This window comes from Mobula birostris, chromosome 3 (assembly GCF_030028105.1).
Source record: "Mobula birostris isolate sMobBir1 chromosome 3, sMobBir1.hap1, whole genome shotgun sequence".
In the NCBI taxonomy this organism is placed as follows: domain Eukaryota; kingdom Metazoa; phylum Chordata; class Chondrichthyes; order Myliobatiformes; family Myliobatidae; genus Mobula; species Mobula birostris.
In genome coordinates, this window is record NC_092372.1 from 194,372,239 (window position 1) to 194,396,164 (window position 23,926).

Sequence of the window (23,926 nt, forward strand, 5' to 3'; positions counted from 1 at the left end):
CTATCCAGCGCCGACACCTTACTTATTAAAAGCTTTCCTCACCATACAACTAGCATTTGTCCTTCCTAGAATTCTGTAACTCCACGTGTGCATAATGATCTCACTGTCTTCTCTTAAAGGCACAGGCAGCTATTTTAGCATTGCCATGGTGGATATGTAAGTGCACTTTAACAATAAAAAATGATATTCTGCGGTCACCTGGTTACATAAATTCCGAATTTCACCCCCTTCTCCCAAAAGAAAATTGTTAGGCTTGCAACATATGGCAAAAAAGGCTCTGTGAAATTTGGAATACTGTGCCATTTATACCTGACATTTTACATGATCATATTGGGGTACTCCTCCATTTGCTCTGCATTTTGTTTTTGTCCCTGACAATTTGCCTACAAATTTGTTCTTTTATCCACTTGAATTTGGAGTCCACATTAAACCAGTTTATACTACATTGAAACTCTTTTTGCTTGGAACTGTTGTAACGTGAGCATTATTAAAAGTAAGTTCATATTAATTAGGATAATGGGGGGTTTTACTTCCGTTCTTTTTACTTCCAGTGTGCTTTTGTATATAGTGTCCCTGCCATGCTGTATGGGTTGTGAAAATGCCTCTGTATATATATAACGGACATTAAGTTCGAGATAAAGTTGTTTCTTTGGCACGAAGTTGTCGAGTGTGCCTTTTTCAAAGTAGAAATTACTACGTATTTTTGGCGATGAGGTAAACTGAGTTTTGTGAACCTATCGGCACGTTTTTCGAACGGGAGCAACAGCGCCGATTAGCAGCCTCACGGTCAGATGGCTACGTTTGGGACTGTCGTTGAATTTGTGGAGTTAACGGAGGACTGGCCAGAGTATGAGGAAAGGTTGGGACACTTTTTCTGTGCTAATGGAATTACTGAGGAGGCTAAGAAGCGGCTCTATTCTCCTGAGTGTGTGTGGGGCAAAGACTTAGAAGCTAATAAGGAATTTAGCCGCACCGTGGAAACCGGGGGATATTCCATATGATGAACTGGTCAAGCTCATGGGGAACCACTACAATCCAAAACCTTCTGTGATAGTCCAACGGTGTAAGTTTCACAGCCCTTTCAGGAAGCCAGGTCAGTCTGTGGCTGAGCTTCGGCAGCTGTTCGGAGCAGTGTTGGAAGACATGCTCCGTGATAGATTGGTATGCGGCATTAATAATGACGCACAACGCCGCCTGTTAGGGGAAACCCCACCGTTGACTTTCTAGAAAGCCTTAGAGATTGCCCAAGGCATGGAGATGGCTGCTAATAATGTCAAGGATATCCAGAAAGGACATTGGGGGTCGCAGTCGGTGGCAGTGCACCAAGTCAGGAGGGAGACAGGGAGACTGGTAAACAGGCAAAGTGGGTGGAATGTTTCCGGTGTGGAGGGACGCACTATGCAAATAATTGCAAGTTCAAAGACACTGTCTGCCATGCTTGTAGCAAAAAGGGACATTTAGCTAAAAAGTGCAGAAGTTCAAAGGGTAAGATTAAGCCTGGGCAGGGGAAAGCCCAAAAGGCTGAGGCAGCCACACACCATCTAGAAGAAGCAGATGAAGAGACAGTGTGTGCCTAGAACAGTGGAAACAGAGGAGGAACCACATTATGCCACAGTCACCATCAGGGGAAAGAACATTAAGTTTGAGATTGATTCAGGGGCTACTGCATTGGTCATTAGTGAGGAGACCTACAGGAGGACATGGGGGTCCAACCTGCCTCCCATTAGGCCGTCAAAGCTCAAACTTAGGACCTATACGGGGCAGCCCATACCTCATTTAGGGGTGTTATATGTGGACATTTCAGCCAAGGGTCAGAAGGCTGAAGCCAGGCCAGTGATAGCTAAGGCCACGTTTTGTTTTTAAGCCCAGGTCAGTGCCCCATGCCATGAAAGGCAAAGTTGAGGAGCTGGAACGTTTACAGAAGCTGGGCATTATTGAGCCCGTCCAGTTTTCAAGGTGGGCGGCTCCCATTGTTCCAGTATTGAAGGCAGACAAAACAGTGAGGATATGTGGGGATCATAAGCTTACGGTGAATCAGGTCTCTAGGCTGGAGGAGTATCTATTGCCATGGGTGGATGACCTGTTAGGGGGTAAGCTGTTCTCAAAGCTGGACATGAGCCATGCCTACCAACAGCTGCTGCTCGGCGAGGATTCAAAGTAGTACGTCACAATTAATACACACAAGGGATTATTCAAGTACAGTTGCCTGGTGTTTGGAGTGGTGTCCAGCCCTGCCATTTTCCAAAGGACAATGGACAGTTTGCTGCAGGGGATTCCACACGTAGCAGTGTAACTTGATGATATTTTGATCACGGGGCTACAGAGGTGGAGCATCTGGCTAACTTAGAACGAGTGCTGAAGAGGCTTTCAGATGCAGGGCTGCAGTTGAAACGTGGAAAATGTGTGTTCCTGGCATCAAGTGTGCCTTACCTGGGACACAAGATCACAGCTGAGGGGCTTTGCCCTGTGGAAGACAAAGGGCTATTAAGAAGGCCCCAAGCCCTAAGACCATCATGGAACTCAGATCATTTTTGGGCATGGTGAATTATTATGGCAAGTTTCTTCCTGACCTCTCAAGGGTTTTGACCCCACTGTATAAGCTGCTTCACAATGACACTAAGTGGCAATGGGATGAAGAGCAGGAGAAAGCTTTCAAGGAAGTGAAAGAACTCCTCCACTCAGTGAAGCTGCTTTTTCACTATGACCCAGACAAGGAGATCACCCTGGCATGCGATGCCTCGCCCTATGGAGTCGGGGGAGTTCTCTCACATGTCATGGAGGACCGTTCAGGGAAGCCTATTGGTTTAGCTTCACGTACCCTGACAGCTGCTGAGAAGGGATATTCACAGCTAGACAAAGAAGGTCTGGCCATTGTTTTTGTGGTGAAACGCTTTCATCAGTACCTTTATGGGTGCGTATTTACAATTTATATGGACCATAAACCACTGATGAGCCTGTTCAGTGAGATTACATGCATCCCACCGCTAGCCTCAGCCAAGATGCAGCATTGGGCTTTTACGTTGTCAGCCCACCAGTACACTATAGTGTACAGAGTGGGTGGGGATAATGCAAATGCTGATGCACTGAGTTGACTACCTTTACCTGAGACACCTGTTGCTACATATGTGCCTCCAGAGACTGTGTTTTCATTGGAGAGGCTGTCAGAGACACCTGTAAAGGTGACCCAGATCAGGCAGTGGACAGAGAGGGACCCAGTCCTGTCCCAAGTCAAGACTTTTCTTTTACAAGGTTGGCCCAGAGTCGTGGAAGGAGAGGAACTGAGGCCTTATGCCAAACACAAGACAGAACTCAGTCTGCAGGATGGCTGCATTTTCTGGGGGGCAAGGGTCATCGTGCCTCCCCCCGGCCATTCACAGATTCAAGAGACTCACCCAGGAGTGTCTCGAATGAAAAGCCTTGCAAGATCCTATGTTTGGTGGCCAAGAATGGATCAGGATCTGTAGAACAAGGTAAAATCATGCATGCGATGTCAGACTTATCAGAATATGCCACCACCAGCTCCTTTGCATCCATGGGAGCGGCCAGACCACCCCTGGTCTGGGCTACATTTGGACTTTGCTGGCCCTTTTATGGGGCAGATGTTTCTTGTAATGGTAGATGTGCATTCTAAATGGATCAAAGCTCACATGATGAGCAACATCACAGTCCCCTCAACCATAGACAAACTCAGGCAAGTGTTTGCAGTCCACAGGTTGCCTGACACTCTGGTCACTGATAATGGCCCGACGTTCACCAGTGAACTGTTCAATGAGTTCATGCAGCAGAATGGCATTCATCACATTCCGATGGCCCCTTTCCACCCAGCCTCCAATGGTTTGGCAGAGTGGGCTGTTCAGTGAAGGAAGGCCTGAAGCAGATGACAGGGGACTCTCTTAGCATGTGGCTTTCACGTTTCCTGTTTAAATACTGCCTCACACCACAGACTACGACTGCCCGCACTCCAGCAGAGATGCTGATGCGGTGTAGGCCCAAGTCAAGATTGGACCTGCTGTTCCTGGACATGAAGGCGAAAGTGAAGAGAAAGCAGGAAAAGCAGAAGGGGGGACATGATCAACATGCACGAGAGAGACAGTTAAAACTGGATGACAATGTCTATGTGAGAAACAATCAGCAATGGCTGCCTGGGGTTATTCTTAAGCAGAGTGGTCCTGTCTCTTATGTTGTTAAGCTGACTGATGGGCGTGTTTTCCGCAGGCATCAGGACCATGTGCGCCTGCGTCATGATACCAGCTCAGAGGCAGACAGTTCCATGGAGTTTCCATTTGTGAGACAGACTACGGTGGAAGCATGTCCACCAGTGACTTTGCCAGAGGGCGAGACGCTGGCAGAAGGGTCGGGATCCCCTGAGGCAGATGGACATTCTCCCGCAGACACACAGACCCCTCTCAAGTCCCCAAAACCAGATCCACCCAAAACACCCTCACCAGCGGTGCCTGCTGGCTCACCGGGGGTAGTATCACAGCGCACTCGTAAACCTCTTGACAGACTGAATCTTTGATGGGACAGTTTTTTTTTGTTAGATTGAATGTTGAATCTGTCATGTTTTCCAGATGTTTTGTGTTGGTAAACTGTTGCTGAGATACTAGTATAAGTTTTCAGGGGTACGCAAGTTAATGACACCACTGTTATTATTTCCTAATTTTTTTTACACTTGGAGATGTTGGATTTTAAAGGGGAAGAAGTGTTGTAACGTGAGCACTATTAAAAGTTAATACTAATTAGGATAATGGGGGTGGGGGGTTTACTTCCGTTCTTTTTACTTCTGGTGTGCTTTTGTAAATAGTGCCCTGCCATGCTGTATGGGTTGTAAAAAAGGCCTCTGTATATACATAATGGACATTAAGTTCGAGATAAAGTTGTTTCTTTGGCATGAAGTTGTTGAGTGTGCCTTTTTCAAAGTAGGAGTTACTACAGGAACAAATGTAGAACACCTACATTTCCACTTAATATTCATTAAATAATCTACTTATTTTTTTGAATTCAAATCTGATTCATGCCATGCACTCATTCTATTCTCTCCCTTCCATGTCAATATTTTGTTTTTATTATTCCAACATCTTTTCGTTGTCCAATAATAGCCCAGTCTGCAGGATCTAATAGAAATAATTGGAGATGTATATTATTGTTTTAGTAAATGGATTATAAGTAAGTTTCTTATAGGAAAATAAGCAAGTGTGCTCTAAATTGCTTCCTAAATTGGAATCTTGTATGTAGTTTTGTTTTGAATTATTGTTCTCTTGGACTTTCCCCTCTTTGCTGATGCACTGAGTCATAGATTCTTGGAACACCACAGTGCAGAAACAGGCCCTTCGGCCTCTCAGTCCATGACAAACTGCATCCAGACCGTAGCCCTCCATCTATGTACCTTTCTAAATTTCTCTTAAGTTTTGAAATCAAACCCATATCCATCACTTCTGCTAGCAGCTCATTTCACACTCTCAACATCTTCTGAGTCCTTTTAATACAATCTTGAGTTACATTTTCACTGATGTGTTTAAATTAAATGCTTTCTTAAATCTTTTTAGCACTGACATAATGAATGATTTAATTTATAATCTACATCTTCTCATCCCATTATTGTGGATTTTTAGAGAACTCAAGACTCGATAATTGCTTATAGGCATTTGAAGACATTTATTACACCAGTATAATTCAGTTTCAACAAAATGTTATCTGAATTGTGTTAACTTTCTCCCTTTCTGTTCTTTAGGAGAGAAGCCATATGAATGCTCTAACTGCAAGAAACGATTTTCCCACTCAGGCTCTTACAGCTCACACATCAGTAGTAAGAAGTGCATTGGGCTTATATCACTTAATGGTAGAGCACGTTCAGGAATCAAGACACCTCAAGGCACTTCTCCGTCCCTTTCTCCTTCAACCAATAGCCCTGCTAGAACACAACTTCGTCACAAGCTAGAAAACAATAAACCTTTACAGGAACAGCCTGCCATAAACCAAATCAAAACTGAGCCTGTGGATTATGAATACAAAACTATGGTCGTGACCTCTGGTATCAACTGTGCAAGCTCTTTCCAAAATGGAGGATTTACTGGCAATACCCCAGTGCAAGTTACAACTTCTCCTCAAAGTGTGGTTCAGGCTGTTGTATTGCCAACTGTAGGCCTGGTCTCTCCTATTAGCATAAATTTAAGTGACATTCAGAATGTTCTTAAAGTTGCAGTATTAGAAAACAATCATGTTACTCTCCCTTCCAAAGAACCAGGAACGGTCTCTTCTGGATCTGTACAACAAAACAGTCATTCCCTCATTTCATCAATTAGTCTTCCCTTGATTGATCAGGATGGAACAACCAAAATCATTATCAACTATAGCTTAGAGCCAAGTCAGCTCCAAGCCGTGCCACAAAATTTAAAAAAGGAAGTTCCTAATCGAACAGACAGTTGTACAAATGAAAAGCCACCAGAAGACCTCACAGTTAAATCTGAGAAAACGGAGACAAGTGCAGAAGGGGTTAGTAACACTTGCCTTCTTTGTAATGAATGCCCTGGTGGGCTAAATGCACTTCATGAGCTAAAGCACTATCAATTAAAAACTGAAGCTCTTTCAGGAGAAAGCAGTATTAAGGTCCCTGAAAACCTCCCTGGAGCTTCTGTATCAACAGAAGAGAATATCTCTTCAGATCAAGAGCCATTGAAGAATCTATTGTCACTTCTGAAAGCATATTATGCGTTGAATGCACAACCGACATCTGAGGAATTGGCAAAGATTTCAGTCGCTGTAAACCTACCATTAGAAAAGGTAAAAAAATGGTTTGAGAAAATGCAGACTAGTCAGATTCCAGTCCAGCCATCTTGTCCCTCTTCTCCCTCGCCAAACAATGAGGAGGTCAAACCAAAGCTGTTCATCAGTCATCCAGATTCATCACCTGGTGATGTACAAGGGAACTCTGCAAATGTAGAAGCCAATGATAAGCTGACTGAATCTCAAATCACGAATGTACCACTTAATACAACAGCAGAACCTTCAAGGAGTAATACTCCTTCCCCATCACCACTGAATCTTTCTTCTGCATCTTCTAGAAATTCACAGAGCTACCTGAACACGCCAGATAGCAATCAGGATGATTTACAGCTAGAACCTCTTGACCTATCTCTTCCAAGGCAGCAAAAAGAAGGGCTTGAAAGACCCACTATAACCAGTGTTTACCACAGCAGTGTTCATTATGTCCAAGAGGAGCCCTTAAACTTGTCTTGTTTAAAGAAAGAACAAAAAGAAAATGACAATACTAACGAAGAAAACTCAACAAGTGCCAAACCTATAAATATTGCAATTCCTGCAGTCACCACGAAACTTCCTACAATTGTTGCCATTTCGAATCAAAACAGTGTTCCATGCCTCAGACCTATAGCTACAATAAAACAGGCAAGCTTCATTCCACAGGTGGCCTACACGTATAAGACAGCTAATTCAAATGGTGCTGAACAGCAACAGAAATCAACTCAAGCCAACGGAAATCATCTAGTAAGTATGCTGATTTTTTTTATTAATCAGTTTTATTGTTTTTCAAATCTATCTGCTTTTTATGCTTGCTGTTTAGTATAAGACTTCACCCTGAATATTAATGCTAGTAAAATATTCTTTGGAATATACAGTTGAATATTATTAAATACACAACAGCTTGCTCATTGCATAGCAGGCAGACAATGTCAAATTTCTTCTAAGCCCTCAATATAAATGCAATGCTTGTGTAACACATAGTACCAAGTGAAGTTTAACATATTTTAAGTTATTTTCAAAAGATGTTTTCAAAGCAAGTGTAGGCCTACTTCCTTGCAAATTAAAGGAAACTAACTCTGGGGCCATGCAGAATGATGACTGGATCTTCATGCATTTAAATCCCCTTTTGAAATTTGCTCTTCAAAACCACCTCAATCTCTATCCTCCTGTTTCTCACACACCCCTTGTCTCCTTTGGGCATCCCTTTTTCCCATTGATCCCTGGTCAAAGTGCAACTGCTAATCCACAGCTGAATGCACTTGCATTAACGTACAGAGTTGACACTGTGCTCCAGCTTCTCCATCCCTCGAGTGATGCTTGAACCCTCCCTTTCATTTAAAGGAACAAGGTTATTCCCATAATGGATACCAACTTCCCTGTTCACTGGAAGAGATTAGCTTTCTGTGTATTCTTGTGCAGGATTTGATCCATTGTGACAACAACTTTCTGTATGTAGAATAATTTTTAGGTCTTTTTATGATCTCTTTCTTCATTGTGAAATCAGAACTACATTTTAAAAATTGTGAAGGGTATCACTGAATCAGTATTACATGTGATTGTTGTCTGAAAACTGGTTGTGTTCCTGAAGGAGGAAAGCCAAGAGATGAATTCTGGAAATGCGCCCAATACTGATGATCAGAACGATTCAGACTCTACGCCGCCACGTAAGAAAATAAAAAAGACAGAAAATGGAATGTATGCCTGTGATCTGTGTGATAAAATATTTCAAAAGAGTAGCTCTCTCCTAAGACACAAGTATGAACACACAGGTAAGAAAGAATATATATTGTGCAGCATGTTGTACCATAAGTATTTCAATCCAGGAAAGTAGGTTTTGGCCTAGTAATCCAAGTCCACCCATATGGGTGTGCTGCCTTGAGAACTGCAGTCAAGCACAAATGAATATATCAGTCATGAATCCTTTGCTGCTATCTCCAGAGACGGCTATATGGACATTGAGTGCTACTTGAGAGCTGGGATGGAGGATAGTTAGAAATGGTAGGGGACTAAGGGTTGGGGCTTGTGCTGTGGTCTAAGTTGTCAGTGATAGTTAAATGTAAGCACCAGGTAGGGGTAAGAGTTATGTTCCACAAGTGTATAAATGCCTCTGCCTTTTTGACATTAGTGGAACATCTTTGCTTACTATAAATCAAAGCGATTATTGAATTTGTCTCTATATAGATCATACATTTAGGATGACTTTGTACCCCTCAAATTTTTGCATTCTTGTATTAATAGCACATGAAGTGAAATTATTGGAATGTATTCAACATTGTTAGTGTTTTTATATTAATTTCTGGGGGAAAATAAAACCTGCAAAGAACAAACACAGTCATGAGCTCTGCAGGTGAACTTGGCAAAAGAATGATTTGGCAGCATTCTCATGACCTCAGGTTGTGCATCATGTATTGGTGAACTAATGGTGCACAAGGGTAATAGTGAACTAGATGGGTTTTAAGTCGAAGCTTCTTATCCCAGATTTATTTAACCTACTTGAGTCTAAATTCCTATACAGCTATATTTTTCTGCAGCAATAGGAGCCCTTAAACTTGTCTTGATTAAAGAAAGAACAAAAAGAATACTTTGGATACTTGTCCATTACCTCAGCCACTACACCAGCATGCCCTGATGTATTATTGAACCCCACCTGAGCTGCATCTGCTTATTGTTATATGTTTATTTCTTTACTTAAGAAACACAAGATATTCAACTTCAAGTATGGTTCAAGATTACAATGGTTGAAAGGAGAAAAATTGCCATTTTAAGATGCACTTAAATATACGGATTTTGATCTTGAAAGATTGTTTCAAGTGAAAGTAAAATGGGAATGACAAAGGCAAAACATGCAGAAGGATTTGTGGGATTATATTTTTATTACCTAAATTAATATACTCAAAGCTCTTTAACTGTTAATGGGATTAAACCTTGTGAGGGCAACAACATTTGTTTTCTTTTAAGCAAACTGCTTATTTCTAATATCTTCATTTGGCCAGGTAAGCGACCTCATCAATGCGGGATTTGCAAGAAAGCTTTCAAACACAAACACCATTTGATTGAACACATGCGACTGCACTCTGGAGAGAAACCTTATCAGTGTGATAAATGTGGCAAGCGTTTCTCACATTCAGGCTCCTACTCACAGCACATGAACCATCGCTACTCGTACTGTAAGCGCGAAGCTGAAGAACGTGAAGGAACAGAGCAAGAGGAGACTGGGCCTGACTCACTGAACAACAGTGAGTATACAGACATCAGGACCTCTCCTTCCCACGTGGACTCAGATGACAAGGACAGCACTGCAAGAGAAGATGAAAGTGAAAAGGAGGAGGAAGAGAAAGAAAGTGATGAAATGCAAGATAATTGTGGAGAGGAAATGAGAGAGGAATCAGAAGAGGAAGCTGAAGAAGCAAATAGAACAGATCTGATGAGTGATGTGGAGCAGGAAAATACAGTAAATAATCTGCAAGTTTTGGAAGCTAATTCACCAGAGAAAATGTAATGAATACTTGATCAGGAACTTAAATTGGAGAAGAAATGTCCTGCAATTAGTGTTGTACCATGTTTTTAAAAAAAATTCCAGAAACACACTCTATATTGCTATGTTTTCTCTTCACTACTGTGTAGAAATCCCGGTGTGCCTGAACTTCAACAATTAACAATTTACCATGTGAACTGTTTAAGATATTAGGAATGATGTTTGTATAAAAAATGCAAAAAAAAATTGCAAGTAAGGAATTGCATAAACTGACTGTCTTGATTCAAAAGGCAAACCAACAGGTTTTAAAAGAATTTGCTACCAGTCATTCTGCATTACCTGTTTACCTGTGTTGCTCTTCATTTTGCCATTCATGTATCCCATTAACTTCAACACTGTACAGCTGGGAGAGATTTCTATGAAAATTTCTATTACAAATGAAAGTATCAATAGTAGATTTATAGTACTACAACTCTCTATTCCATTGCTGACTTTCAACATTTCATTGGTTTAAAAGGATGTGAAAATTTCTGCACTACAGAATTCCCTTTATACTTGTATCTAACATACTCCTAAGTATTATTGTCTACCTTTATCAGTATCACACTAGAAGGTAGTAATTGATGACATTAGTTGACCTTATTTTAGAGTGTAAATTCATTTGAAGCATAATGTTAGCCTTAAAGCAGCTACTAGAAAAATAAAATTGAGAAGGATGTGGTAAGACTTGTAGTTAGATGTATAGCAGTCTGTTGCCAAGTCTTCAAAGTAAGAACTAACAGTATAATTGTTGGAGAGAACAGAAGTTGGTGTTTTAGTGACTAGTGATACTTAGGTAAGTGAGGATTATGGTATGGAGCTTTGTATCCCCCTGGCCTTATGCAAGACCTGTGTGCTGCAAGTGCCATTTATAAATCAGTATTATGGAAATGTGGCTCTAACCAGCCCTTTGCTTTGGTGCAAGTTATTAACAGTGTTAGCTGATTTTATTTCAGTATTATTTTAATTCAAATTATAATAACATTTTAGTTTCCTATGTTTGTGCAAATTTTGTACTGTATGCCCTTGAACCTGGCAGTATTAATACCCTACTTCCCTACTTACTGACACATGTACCTTTTAGTTTTAGAAAACTTTTATATTTATGTGTCTTATTTTTATATTTCTTTATTGTTATTTATTACACAATGTAGTGTATAATACTGTAGTTTGTATTAATACAATAATATATTTTAGTAAGAAAAATGATTTGGAAGGTTGATAAGAATTCAAAGCAGAAATACAATTGGTTCTCTTGCAATCAAATTTTGTTTAACAGTGTTATGTAACAGTATTACTTGCCTTGGACTGTAGAACTAGAGTTTCAAATGAGAATGTATGAATTTTACATTCGGAATCCAGTTATTTGCCCTGCCTCACTTTTAATACATTGGGCTATTGAATTTCAAGTATAATGATATACAACATGGTATTTTTTGCAGTTTTATTTGCGATTACTGTGTAACCGTGGAACTCTATTACTATCCTCAGCCAAATCACAAAGTCATGCGCAGTGTTGGGAACAACATAACATTTTTTGCTTTGTGCCAATTTATTTTAGAACTCCTCTACATCTGAATCAAGCCAGAAGTTATTTTTAATTGCCTAGTTACATGATAGTCATTTTCTAGTTTTATACCAGACTACCCATCTCACAATAAAATGCATCAACAAACTGTCTGAATTTGTGACTTCACTGTTGTGTTTTAGTTTTTGTTCCAGAGGTACTATTTACATCATATTTTGTGCATTTCCCAGATTAATAGCTAATTTGCAATAGTGTAGAAAAAAAGCTGAAATACATGCAATGTTTAAAATGACTAAGAAATTACATATTTAATAGATTCATCTTGGTTCTCATTAGAATCGATATTCAAAATTCACTAACCATTTGTTAACAATATTTTGATCAGTAAATGTTCTAGTGTCCAGTTGAATGTTAGATTAGATTTGCCTGCAATGCATTGCTATTTTGCTCGTATCTATTAGCCTGATTTATACATGGAAGCCTTTGTCTTCTCTAGCTCGTAGAATAAGTAATCAATTTCCTTTTTCTTACTTTTCCTTTTCTGAATAGGGCATCTGAAAGTCTCCAGGAATTTGGGGCCTTGCTCTGCACTCAGCAATATTTGAGATATTTCATAACTTTTGCCTGCTCAAACATACTCAAATGTCAACATCTTTGCTGTAGAAAGAAATTGGCAAAGGTTTAGTAGTGTATTCTGAGAATCAAATATATTTTTGGCATACATGCACGTTTTAGACTCGTGCAATTGGTGTGAAATCTCATTGTTGAGGAATAGTAGGTAGGTCTGTGGAAGATTTCAAGATGAGCTGGTATGATATGCAGAGAAGTGGCTGGAAATTTACTGTCAATATAAAGTAGCATTTTGAAATGAAAAAAATGCAGTGAGAGTAAACAAAGTTGTAAAAAACTGAAGGGTGTAAATGAAGTATTGTATACAGCAGTTCTTCCTGAAGACTGAAAGACAGCAAATGTTATCTCAACATTGAAAGAATAAACAGTAATAGATTCACTATATGAAGCATGATATTTGAAATTGGCCAAATGGAAAGAATGCTTAAAAGTCTTCAAATAGTGAAACATTAGCCAAGTGTCTGAAAGGCTTTGTTTTTCTTCTGAAGATACCTTTGGAGATCTTGTGCTGTTCCTAAATTCTTAAAATCTTTTAGCATAGAAGGAAGAAATTTTATCCAATAGGGCTGAGATAAGAAAAAATATATACTGGAAACAATCTGCAAGTCAGTTAGCATCTATAGAAAGAGCATTCTCATTTCAGATTAGCCCCTTCTTCAGTTTTGAAACATGATACTTGTTTGTCTTTTCACAGAGGCTACCTGACCCACTAGTATATATCAAATATTTTTGCATTTGCAGGTCTTTTAAACAAGTTTTCACTATTGGACCAGCTCTTAGAAAGAGTAATACTATTGCTCTTATCTATAATCCAGTTTATTTTCAAGAGTTTATCTACTTCCATTTTGGAAGTTAGGTCATGTCTTTCATAATCCACTTTTTTTGGGGGGGGAGTGAGGGTGGACAGATCACCTGATTCTCTTGGCAATTAGCTTAAATTGTATGACCTTTTGATTATTGATTCTGCTGACAATGGGAGAAACAACTTCATTCTATCTATTCAATAAGAATTCTTCATTAATCCACCATATCAAAACAAATATTGTCAAAATCATCTCCTGCAACTTTTAAAAATGTTTTAGTTTAAACCCTATTGTAAGGTGAATAAGATTCAGATTTCTGAATTCCGAGGGACAAGATAGCATTCTAGTAAAACTCCTTTGCCCACTAGCTAAGTCTTCCTTTCCCGGAGACCACTTCCAATAGCTGAACATAGTTCTCCCAGCTGAGGTCTGCTCACTGGTATTTTTGTATGCATTTTTTCATAACTTCTCTGCTTTAGTATAAAGGCACCCCAATCACTTAAAAAAAAAAGTTTTGTCAACTTGCAACAACTGCTGTATTACTATTTATTTGGTGCATTCATACACCAAAAATAACCAAGCTGCTTCACAGCAGTCTGTTTCAAACACCTCATACAGGGTGAAATTTAAACTGATGGCCAAAGGCTGAGAGGAGGAAAGAGGAAAAAAAAAGACGTAGAGAAAGAATTCCAGAGCTGAAGATCCATTTGGCAATATTGGAATTGTTAAATTTATGGCTTCTAAAGAGCAAACAGCAAAAACTTGTTGGAAGGTTGGAGAATATGAGATTACTGAGAGAGGAGGGGATTTAAAAGAAAGAGAAGCATTTGAAAACAAGGGTAAACTTTTTATTTTAAGCGAGCTATTTGTCATGTAGGGATGAATGGGTTGGTGCAAGATGTCACATGACCAGCAATGTTTTGAATGGTCAAGTTAGTGGAGTGATGAAAGCCAGCCAGGAATGTGTTAAGATGGTTGTTAAAGGGTAATGTGAGGATTTTATCAGATGAGCTAAGACATAATCGAAACAAGTAACGTTACAAAGCTTGGAATTGCTTGTGTCTGTCTGCAAACAGTTTGATTCACTCTGAGATACTTTGTGGGATTGGTGGATGGAGCCAATGGCAATGAATCAGTTTGAAGCACCATCAAACATTGTAGAGAATAGTATGGTGTGTTTTAAAGCGTGATTACAGTAAACTTTTACACTCTTAAGAGTTTGGGGAACTCAAAATGGCTTTTTGCCCAATAGAGATGTTTAATTTGCTGCTAATAAATTTTATCCTACGTCTTTTCAAGAAACTGGCTCATTAGTCTTTTGATTCCCTCTAGTTGTTTTGTACGCAGTAGTTTTAGGCTTTTTAAATTACACTGTTTGAATTGTTTCTTAGTATATTTACAGTGTAAATAATTGTGTGCATTAATTTTTTTCGTGTGCTTTTAATACTGAGAACATTTGTTGGAAAATTGAAGTCTCCTTTCCAGTAAGAATATGCCCAAATACTTAAATTTGCTCTCACAAGTTGGAACCTTGAGATATAAACATAGATTTTTCTCCTCTAAAATAAAAGCAAAACATTCTGAACTTGGAGTAGTTAGCACTTGAAAAAAATAAAGTTATTGATAAAGGAGGGTCAGGAAGACACAACAAAAGGAACAAGGTAAAAGAAATGAATGGAAAATTCACTGATAGAACAAAATGCCTTTGTATTAAAAATACAATTAAATTAGTTATACATTGGTGTTAAAATACCCAAACCCTTTCTAATTTTGATCAATAAACAGGGATATGTATCAAATGTATGGATGGTCAGTGGAAAAGCAGAATGATTTTAATGTAAAGTAGAAGGTCACCTTCTATCAGCAAAGCCTTGTGGATGGGCAGCATCATCTTTTCACCTTTGACAACATCCCAAAAATGATTTAAAACAAAAGCAGTAGAGTAAAAGCAATGTGGTAAGCACATTTAGAGGAGCACAAGGTATGTGGGCGAGAGGAGTTGAGCACTTTTGTCTGGATGATGCATCTTTGCTTGATCTTTATGTGACTGGTTGAGTCGAACATTTAAGAAGTATAGTAAACCACCACAGTCTCAAAATAAACAGAAGAGCATTGTGGAATAAGTGTACCCTTTTGGCTAAGCTAGAATTTGTATATTTAGAACATTGTACTGGGACATTTTTGAAATTTTATAGAATGCAGAAAGTTTCACTTGGATGATCCCAGCCATATTTATCATGAAAGAAATGCTGTTTATACAACTTAAAAGAAAATCAATTATCATTAAAGATGCTCAAATGATCTAAAATTCAGGAAATCTTTTTCAGTTGATGTGATTTTTCTCCTTTTTCAACCATGTCAATAATGCATGCTCAAAGTTAGGGAATATACTATATATCTAAATGCAAACAATTTACACAACGTTTAATTGAAAATTGAGGTATTAAGTTGCTCATTGTTTGTGGGCAGGCATTGGTAGGTGACAATGGTGCAGAAAAGGAGAATTCAACAAAGGCCAAGTGGCACTGATAAATGTGCAGCCTCAGACTGCTCAAGTGATCAGAATCCTGGTGATTTGGAAAACTATTTCCATTTGTTATTGGCAGTGGTTGCAAATACCAACCATCAGACTTGGTTGATAAAAATAAATCAGCAACATGAAGAAATTAGCATGTGAGTGAGATGGAAATAATCTGTCTTGAGTATGATTGATGCTAAGTTACATAAAAATGTAACAAACAGATTAAATGCTTTAATCCTGCATATACTGCTGTTTGTGCTCCGCTCATTCTCCTTTGAAACTTCATCTAATCTATAAGATAAATTCTGTTCAGACTCCTCTATCAAATGCTATTTGCCAATGTACCACTTGGATTAACAAGTTCAACAGTCACAAGTTCCCCCTTTTTGGGGGAAAATGTTTCTTCCAAACTCCCCTTTCCTTTGTTGTTGACCTTACAATCTAAAATAAACTCAATCTACTTCATCAAAACTTTTCATCATTTAAAAATACCTCTGCCTGTTTTTTCCTCAGCCTTTGAGAGAAAAAAAGGCTTAGCCTGTTGATAACTTCTTGATGAATTTTATCTTTTTTGTTGTGATCCTTTTAATTATTTTCAGATCCTGAAAATATCCTTTGAATATTAGGATGACTGGAGCTGAACATTGCACCCCGTATAAACTAATCGAGGTAAACAAGTGTTGGTTACTTTTGTGGCCTTACCAATAAAGCATTTTAGTGATTTGTTTACTTGCAGTTGCAGATCCCTTTGCTCCTCCACCTTAAGTTTCTTAATTTCAAAGTGGCATGTAACTTGGGTTTCAGAAAGAGGTGAATCTCTTTAGAATGAGTAATTATTTTTCCACTGTAAATGATCTCATTTTGACTTTTTTCTCCATAATTCTTGTTCAGAAGTGACCCAATTTTTTTCCTGTTGATGATGTATGTCCCTTTAAAAAATAGATATAAAATCTTAATGTAGATATTTTCTAAACATTTATAATAGTGCCTCCTCTGTCTCTAGATTATTTTCAAATGTACAAATGCAATCTAAACCAGGAGTTGTAACTAGAGAATTAGATTAGTTTACTCAGCTTTCTCCTTCAAAGGTGGTCCAAGTACATTTAAAATAATCAGGTCTTTTGATGCCTTGTCCACCCGAAAACTCCTTTGTAAATATGGAAGCAAAATAACTATTTAACACCTCTATCTTTATATTATCACTTCTCAGGATTTTATCCCATCTACTCCTCATGTCATGTTTCCTCATCCACTTTTCACTAATTTCTAAATAATGTATTTAACCAGTTCCACTGTTATTTTGATCTGTTTTTAATCTTAGTTGTCCATTTAATTTGTAAATGACACTTCTGACCCTGTTATTCTCCAGTGCTTTGAGTTGTAAATGTCTCATTACAGCCTCATTTGTTTGTTGTTTCTGGGCTTTGAATGCCAATATAAATGTTTTGCATTGCTAGTCTATATATCATTATTTATCAATGTTATTTTCACAAGTTTTTTTTCTCATCCTGATTCAGTTTTCTGTAATTTGCAACTTATTATCCTGAGCACATTGGCCTGGAAATTCAGACATAACACTTTATCCCAGTATATATATATAAAAATCATTTATGCAGTGGAATGCTATTGTAACAGTTCAGAAATTTGAATAGACCCTTGAAAACCTGATGCAATTTCTGCACCAGTTGTACATAGGATAACATTCCTTGTGTAACTTAAGGAAATTGGATCATGTTATTCTGAGGCACAGCCATCATTTTGCACTCTTAAAACAATCAAGTTTACATGGAAAAATCAGCACTGTTTTAAGAGGGTTTCCTCAAGCAAGCCCCAGCCCAGCACTGGAAACTTGGAAGTAGTCTAACTCCCCTTTAATCTTTTATACTGTCATTACTACTTCCGTTCCCCACCCGGACCTAAATTTGCAGTCCTAGATCTTGCAACCCTGACTTTGATATTGAGAGCCTCCACCTGTATCCACGCTTTCTTCCAGACAATTATCAATCTCCAACAGCATCCAAACCCCTGACCACCTTCCATCTTGCCTTAAATTTGGAAATGTGTAATGAGCAGTTAGGAGCACTTAAAGCCTTTGGACACTGACACTTGGCAGCAGCTCACTTTCAGCTGGTATGTTGTGTAATAATGATTATTGTTTTAGTAGTGCTAATTAATTTCTGGGCCATTCTGTATTGGCCACTCTACAAAGGTATTCTAATCAGATTTAGCCTATTTCAAATTTCAAAGTAAATTTATTATCAAAGACACCTATGTTACTTTATATTATCTCAGAACTCATTTTCTTGCAGGCATTTACAGGGGGAAAAAAGAAACATAATATAATTTTATGAAAAATTACACATGAACAGAGAGAGACTGACAAATGCCAATATGCAAGAGAAGATAAACTGCATATAAAAATAATACTGAGAATATAAGTTGTTAGGAGTCCTTGAAAGTGAGTCTGTTTGTTCCCATAATCAAATCTGACATTATCTCCTCTTGTTGGGCCTTTTTTTAATATATATAGGAAGGCATCCAACCACATTTTAATGATATTACTCCAGTTTCTCTTTTACCTGGCCAACTAATTTTGTGGTAATCCCATTAATTATGTCTTATGCTCATTTCTCTAAAGTGTACATTTTTTCCTTCATTCTCCTTCTGCAGAGCTGAAGCCATTTGTATTAATGATTCATTATCTCCATCCTCATGTCATATTTCTTGAGTTGCTGATACCTGTTTGACTTCTGCTGTTATCATTATGTTTAATGAGTATTTATTCCGTCTTTGTCCCCTCTTAGCTCTAAATCTTGTATTCTACAGTGTTTTATCCAAATCAATTTTAAAATATTTAATAGCTTTGTAAAAGTTGGTGAATCTCCTTCAGCATCTGGATCTGGTTACCATCACTGTTATTCACATGGTTGTCACATCAGACTAGCAACATTTTTAGAAGTTTTGTACCTGTTTATGTGAGAAGAATAAAAATGTGTTACAAGATGAGGCTATCAGTCTTGAAGTTCCTGAATATTACTGGCATAAAGCAAAGGTCAGTCTGTGCAATATAAATGCTGTAATTTATTTTCCTTTTGTACAAATGTACAAAAATGATCCTTTACAAACTGCTTTATTTTCCTCATAATAAATGGACCTGTTTCCCACATGTGAGTGCAAGGTCTTACTTTATTTTGTGAACTAATACCAAGTATGGAAGCAAAATACTATATTAATTAGCAGTGAGATCAGCAGTAGAGGAGAGAAGTGGGGGTTATTAAAACCAGAACTGATGAAAGAAAGGTCATTGACAACTCAAACTCTTACTTTGCACTTGGGGGAAAAATTACGTTTGCTCAGAGTTTTGTGAGGGATTTCCTGTAGGAGGCATTACTTTCAGTACTTCAATGTAGTCAATAGCACAGGAATCACTTAACTTTGTCATTTGGCTGCCAGCTCCTGTGAAAGCTGTGGAATTGTGTTTGAACTGATATTCCACATTTCTGTTGTTTGTAGTTCTAGAGGGGTGGTGTGGTTATGACTGAGGTCCACCAGAAGTGGCTGGTTGATTGGTAATACTGAAGAATTCTCAGACATCAAACCAGGGAAGAAAAATCCAAAAGTTAACTTGTATTTTAAATCATTTTATGCACGGTGAAATTGAGGTTGTAATATACACTTGGAAATGGGGTAAAAGCTGAAATTTAATATTTTCATAAGTGCATACATTTATAAGCTCTGTTATTTTTGAAATATGAATTTCAAAAATGTACAATTCCAAAATTTATGTTTAGATTTTTGGGCCAGAAAGTTCACAAAGCAATAACTAGTTAGATATAGATTTTGAAATTTGCACCACACACCTTGTGCATAGAAGCAGAACCTTTTTAGGATGAGGCTAAGGTAACAAATGTCTGAAACTGTAGTTTCTTTGTGGAGAAGGCTGCAAAAACAGTTCCACTAGAGAAACAGGGAATCATTGACTGCAATTTATATACTTCAGTATTAAATCCAAGGGCCCATAACTCAGAAGCTCCTGTCAGGTTTAAGGCGTAATGACAGCAAATCTATTGCCATTTGATCAAAAAATCTGGGTCATTCATTTTCTGAAAAGTGGCAGGTGACAAAGGTTCAGTGGAGAAAGATTATATTCAATTTATCTCAAATTTATCACTGTCTTTGCTGTCCCTAAGGTTTTTGCATTAAGAGAATTTTGCTATTGCCAGCCAAGCTACTTAACTTTTGGCCGAATGTAGCAAATTTACAGCTAATTTAATAATAATTTGGTTGTATTGCAGACTAGGTGGAAGTTGGTCATGAATTTGATATGATTTTAAAAATTTCTTTTGTAATATTTTTAGTCCACGGCTATTTAGTTTCTTCACTGAACTGATGTTTATGTGCAATCAGCAAGATACAGAAGGATGCAGCCTTATACATTTTATTTGTGCCTATCAGAAAAGAGCTGCCAGCCAAATCCCATATTCCAGCACTTGACATGTCATGCTGGAGGTCATCACTCTTCCAAGTGCACATCCAGGCACTTTTTAAATGTGATGAGCAGTTCACCTTTTAATATAAGGGAGATTTCCAGAAGTAAACAATTCCTGTGTTTGTCTTTATCCTGTGTATTGTTCATCTAACAATAATTAGTTTAAAGCTATGATCCCTGTCTGATATTTGATACTTCTCTCATTATCCTTTGTTCCAGAGAATGCCAAGTTAAAACTTTCCAATTCTTGGCAACACCATAAAATCTCTCCTTCATTCACTCCAACATGTCCACATCATTCCTTGATGATATTGGAGACTCCTAAATCTATGAAAAGAACGTGTGTGAAGTAGAATATGCATATCAAAAAAATCTGCAGCTGCTGGAAATCTGAAACAAAAACAAAAAAATGCCAGGAATGTGCAGTGGGCCAGGCGGTGTCTGTGAAAAGATGAAGGGATTAGATGTTGATTCTTTTTATCTTTCTACAAATGCTGCCTGACCTGCTGAGTAGTTCTTGTAGTTTCTATTTTTAATTCATAAAGTAGCACTGTTACCCTTCCTATTGCACTATGGAGAAGTTTTAAATCCCTTCTGAGAAAGTCTATGAATATCGCTGACTAAAATGCAGGTGCGAGGTCTTATTAATGTTACATGGTATATAGCATATAAAAGCACATTTCAAAGCCATCTGTTGCTGCTCTGTTTTTTATATCTGCACTCAACTGTGAGCAGGGGTAAATCATTATCCAATCATCTCAGTGGTGGAGCTTACTTGGATTTTCAGAAGGCCTTTGACAAACCTGTGCTATTATAGAGGAAAGCTACTAGAACTATGTTTTTTTTAATCTGCATATGACAAAGCTAACCTTTCTTTTAAATCTTATAATGGCAGACGAGAAGTTCATTTGGACCATTGTGTCTACACTAGTTCCTGGGGTGTACTCGCATTCCTGATCTCCCTGTACCCTAACCACTTCGTCTGCACATCCTCTAACTCACCTTTTGCTGTTAACCTACAGAAAGAGGCCAGTTGGCTACCAGCATCTCTTTGGGATGTGGGATGAAACCAGTAAGGTTACAGAAGAACTCCACCCAGATGGTAGCAGAAGCTAAAATTAAGCCCAGGTCCCTGGAACTGTGGTATAACAGCCATGTGGAGCATTAGGTTGATACTGATCTCAGCCGAATGGCAGTAAGAAACACATCTATTGGCCTCAGAATCAGTAAGGGAGATAAGGAAGTAAGTCATGCTTCCTTCTGGAAATTTATCCTCCACTTGAACTTTGGTGTGTGAATATCAGATGCCCACGAAATAAAACTTGTGAAGCTCCATCAGTATGGTTTGCGGTCGCTGTACCTCAAGGAACTGAAAATGTTAGAGAAAATAATAGGCCTTTCCAGTAATAACTAATTTGAAAATTAAATATTTGTAAGAACCCTGGTCTCTAAAAGTTTCATTTGAGGATTAGGTTTCTTAACACAATGGGAAACATTTTCATCAAATTGACAGACTTAGTGCTATTATTGGAAGGTATCAGCAAGTGTTCTCAACAAGCTGCTCCAAAGACATTTTATGAACACATTCAGTTGTATGCAAAGAAAGCAACTCCATGTGACTAGATATGAGATGCACGTGATCTGTATTGATAGCTTTTTTTAGACCAAGAAGCATCTAACTGAAAAGCCAGATTATTTTTAAAGTGGACCCTGCTTGAACTGGATGACATACATTTTAGCTTAGGCTTTGTACAAGTGATGGCACATATTTTCTGTCTGCAAAAATCACTGAAAATTTGAAACATTTTGGATAAATATTTTCACAAGTAGGGACTCATTCCTTTGGTTTTTTATTCTGTTTTTGGAGTGCAATTTCTGTTTTTACTATCATTCAGTAAAATCACTTAGTTATTTAAAATCTTAAGCTGTCTGAAATCCAGTAAGTAACTTCTTTGGTAACCTCAAATGGAAACTCTGCAAAAGTTCAGGATCTGGCTCAAAGATTTTGCCAAAGAATTATTATTTTCTTCTACATAATCCATGCACATTTTATTTCAGGTCTCATTTCTGTCTGCCCACTGGGATTTTGGCTTTTAACCACTTTCAGGCCACTGACCAACATGACTTCACAGCCAACTGGGATTAATTGATAGTCTATAATGCGTGTTTTACAAGCTGCTTGCAGCATTCGGAAAAATGTAAATTCTGCATGGTTGACATTTATTACTGACATGGAGTTTTATGAGTGTTTTTAAAAAAAAAGATAAAAGTGATCTTTCCAAGTTAAGCATTACAGATTCTAACAGTTAGACTAACTCATGTTGTTAGGTCTCAACAAAAACATGAATCGTGCTCCATCTGTTTAGACATTCTGCGCACCTCAGTTCCCGATGAGAAATTGGACTGTGCATGATTATTCACTTGACAAGGGCCAAAAAAAAAATGTTAGGTTTAAGTGGAGAGGCCACTGAGAGCAGCTAGTGTTAAGAGTGGGGAGTTGAGGCTTTGGTTCATAGAGGCTTCAGCTAGGAGAGGCAGGTAGATCATATTTTCATTTAATTTTCTTTCTTTCTTATTGCACAGTTAGAGCAGTGGAAATGTCAAATAGGATAGTAGAATGCTCTACTTGTGGGATGTGGGAAGGCAGAGAGATCTCCAGTGTTCCTGATGACTTTGCAGCTTCTTTCAGATTGTGTTAAGGAATCAAAACGGAATGAACTTTTAACATCAAGAGGGGGAACAGGGATAGTCAGTCAGTACAGATTACCCCTGCTGTGGTTACCCTCAATAACAGATATACTGCTTGGGGGGTGGGAGGGAATGGCCTAGCACAGGAAAGCTACATCGATCAGGTCTCCAGTGCTGAGTGACAGTGGCTTAGAACAGAAGGGGGGAGAGGAAGGCAACTATATTGATAGGGGATTCATTGGTTAGGGGAACAGACAGGAGGTTCTGTGGGTGAGAATGAGATTCCCAAATAGTATATTGCCTCCCAAGTGCCAGGGTCAGGGACATCTTAGAAACATAAAAACAAAAAACCTACAGTACAGTGCATTCCCTTTGGCCCACAATGCTGTGCCTAATGTATTTATTTACTTTAGAAATTACCTCTGGTTACCCATTGCCCTCTATTTTTCTAAGCTCCATGTACCTATCCAGGAGTCTCTTAAAAGACCCTATCGTATCCGCCTCTGTGTTAGCCATTTCAGACCTGGGGAAACACCTCTGACTATCCACACGATCAATGCCTCTCATCATCTTATACACCTCTATCAGGTCACCTCTGATCCTCCGTCACTCCAAGGAGAAAAGGCCAAGTTCACCCAACCTATTCTCATAAGGTATACCTGCCAATCCAGGCAACATCCTTGTAAATCTCCTCTGCACCCTTTCTATAGTTTGCATATCCTTCCTGTAGTGAAGTGACCAGAAATGAGCACAGTACTCCAAGTGGGGTTTGACCAGAGTCCTATATAGCTGTAACATTACCTCTCAGCATCTTGAACCCAATCCCACGGTTAATGAAGGCCAATGCACCGTATGCCTTCTTAACCACAGGGTTAACCTGCACAGCAGCTTTGAGTGTCCTATGGACTCAGACCCCAAGATCCCTCTGATCCCCCACACTGCCAAGAGTCTTACCATTAATGCTATATTCTGCCATCACATTTAACCTACCAAA

General features: G+C 38.5%; 1 protein-coding gene across 5 annotated transcripts in view; it reads left to right on the forward strand.

Annotated features, from left to right (window-relative positions):
- The window catches only part of zeb1b (zinc finger E-box binding homeobox 1b), a 150,237-nt gene extending 134,293 nt beyond the window's left edge, over window positions 1–15,944 (forward strand). For 4 of the 5 annotated variants that reach the window (XM_072253963.1, XM_072253959.1, XM_072253960.1 and 1 more), the window contains exons 7-9: window positions 5,732–7,503; window positions 8,348–8,528; window positions 9,753–15,944. In XM_072253963.1, coding sequence (XP_072110064.1) covers window positions 5,732–7,503; window positions 8,348–8,528; window positions 9,753–10,258 — 2,459 coding nt within the window. In that variant the 3' untranslated portion in view covers window positions 10,259–15,944. The remainder of the gene's footprint in view (window positions 1–5,731; window positions 7,504–8,347; window positions 8,529–9,752) is intronic. The other variant, XM_072253962.1, reaches the window with a different exon arrangement.
- Window positions 15,945–23,926: the final 7,982 nt, after the last annotated feature.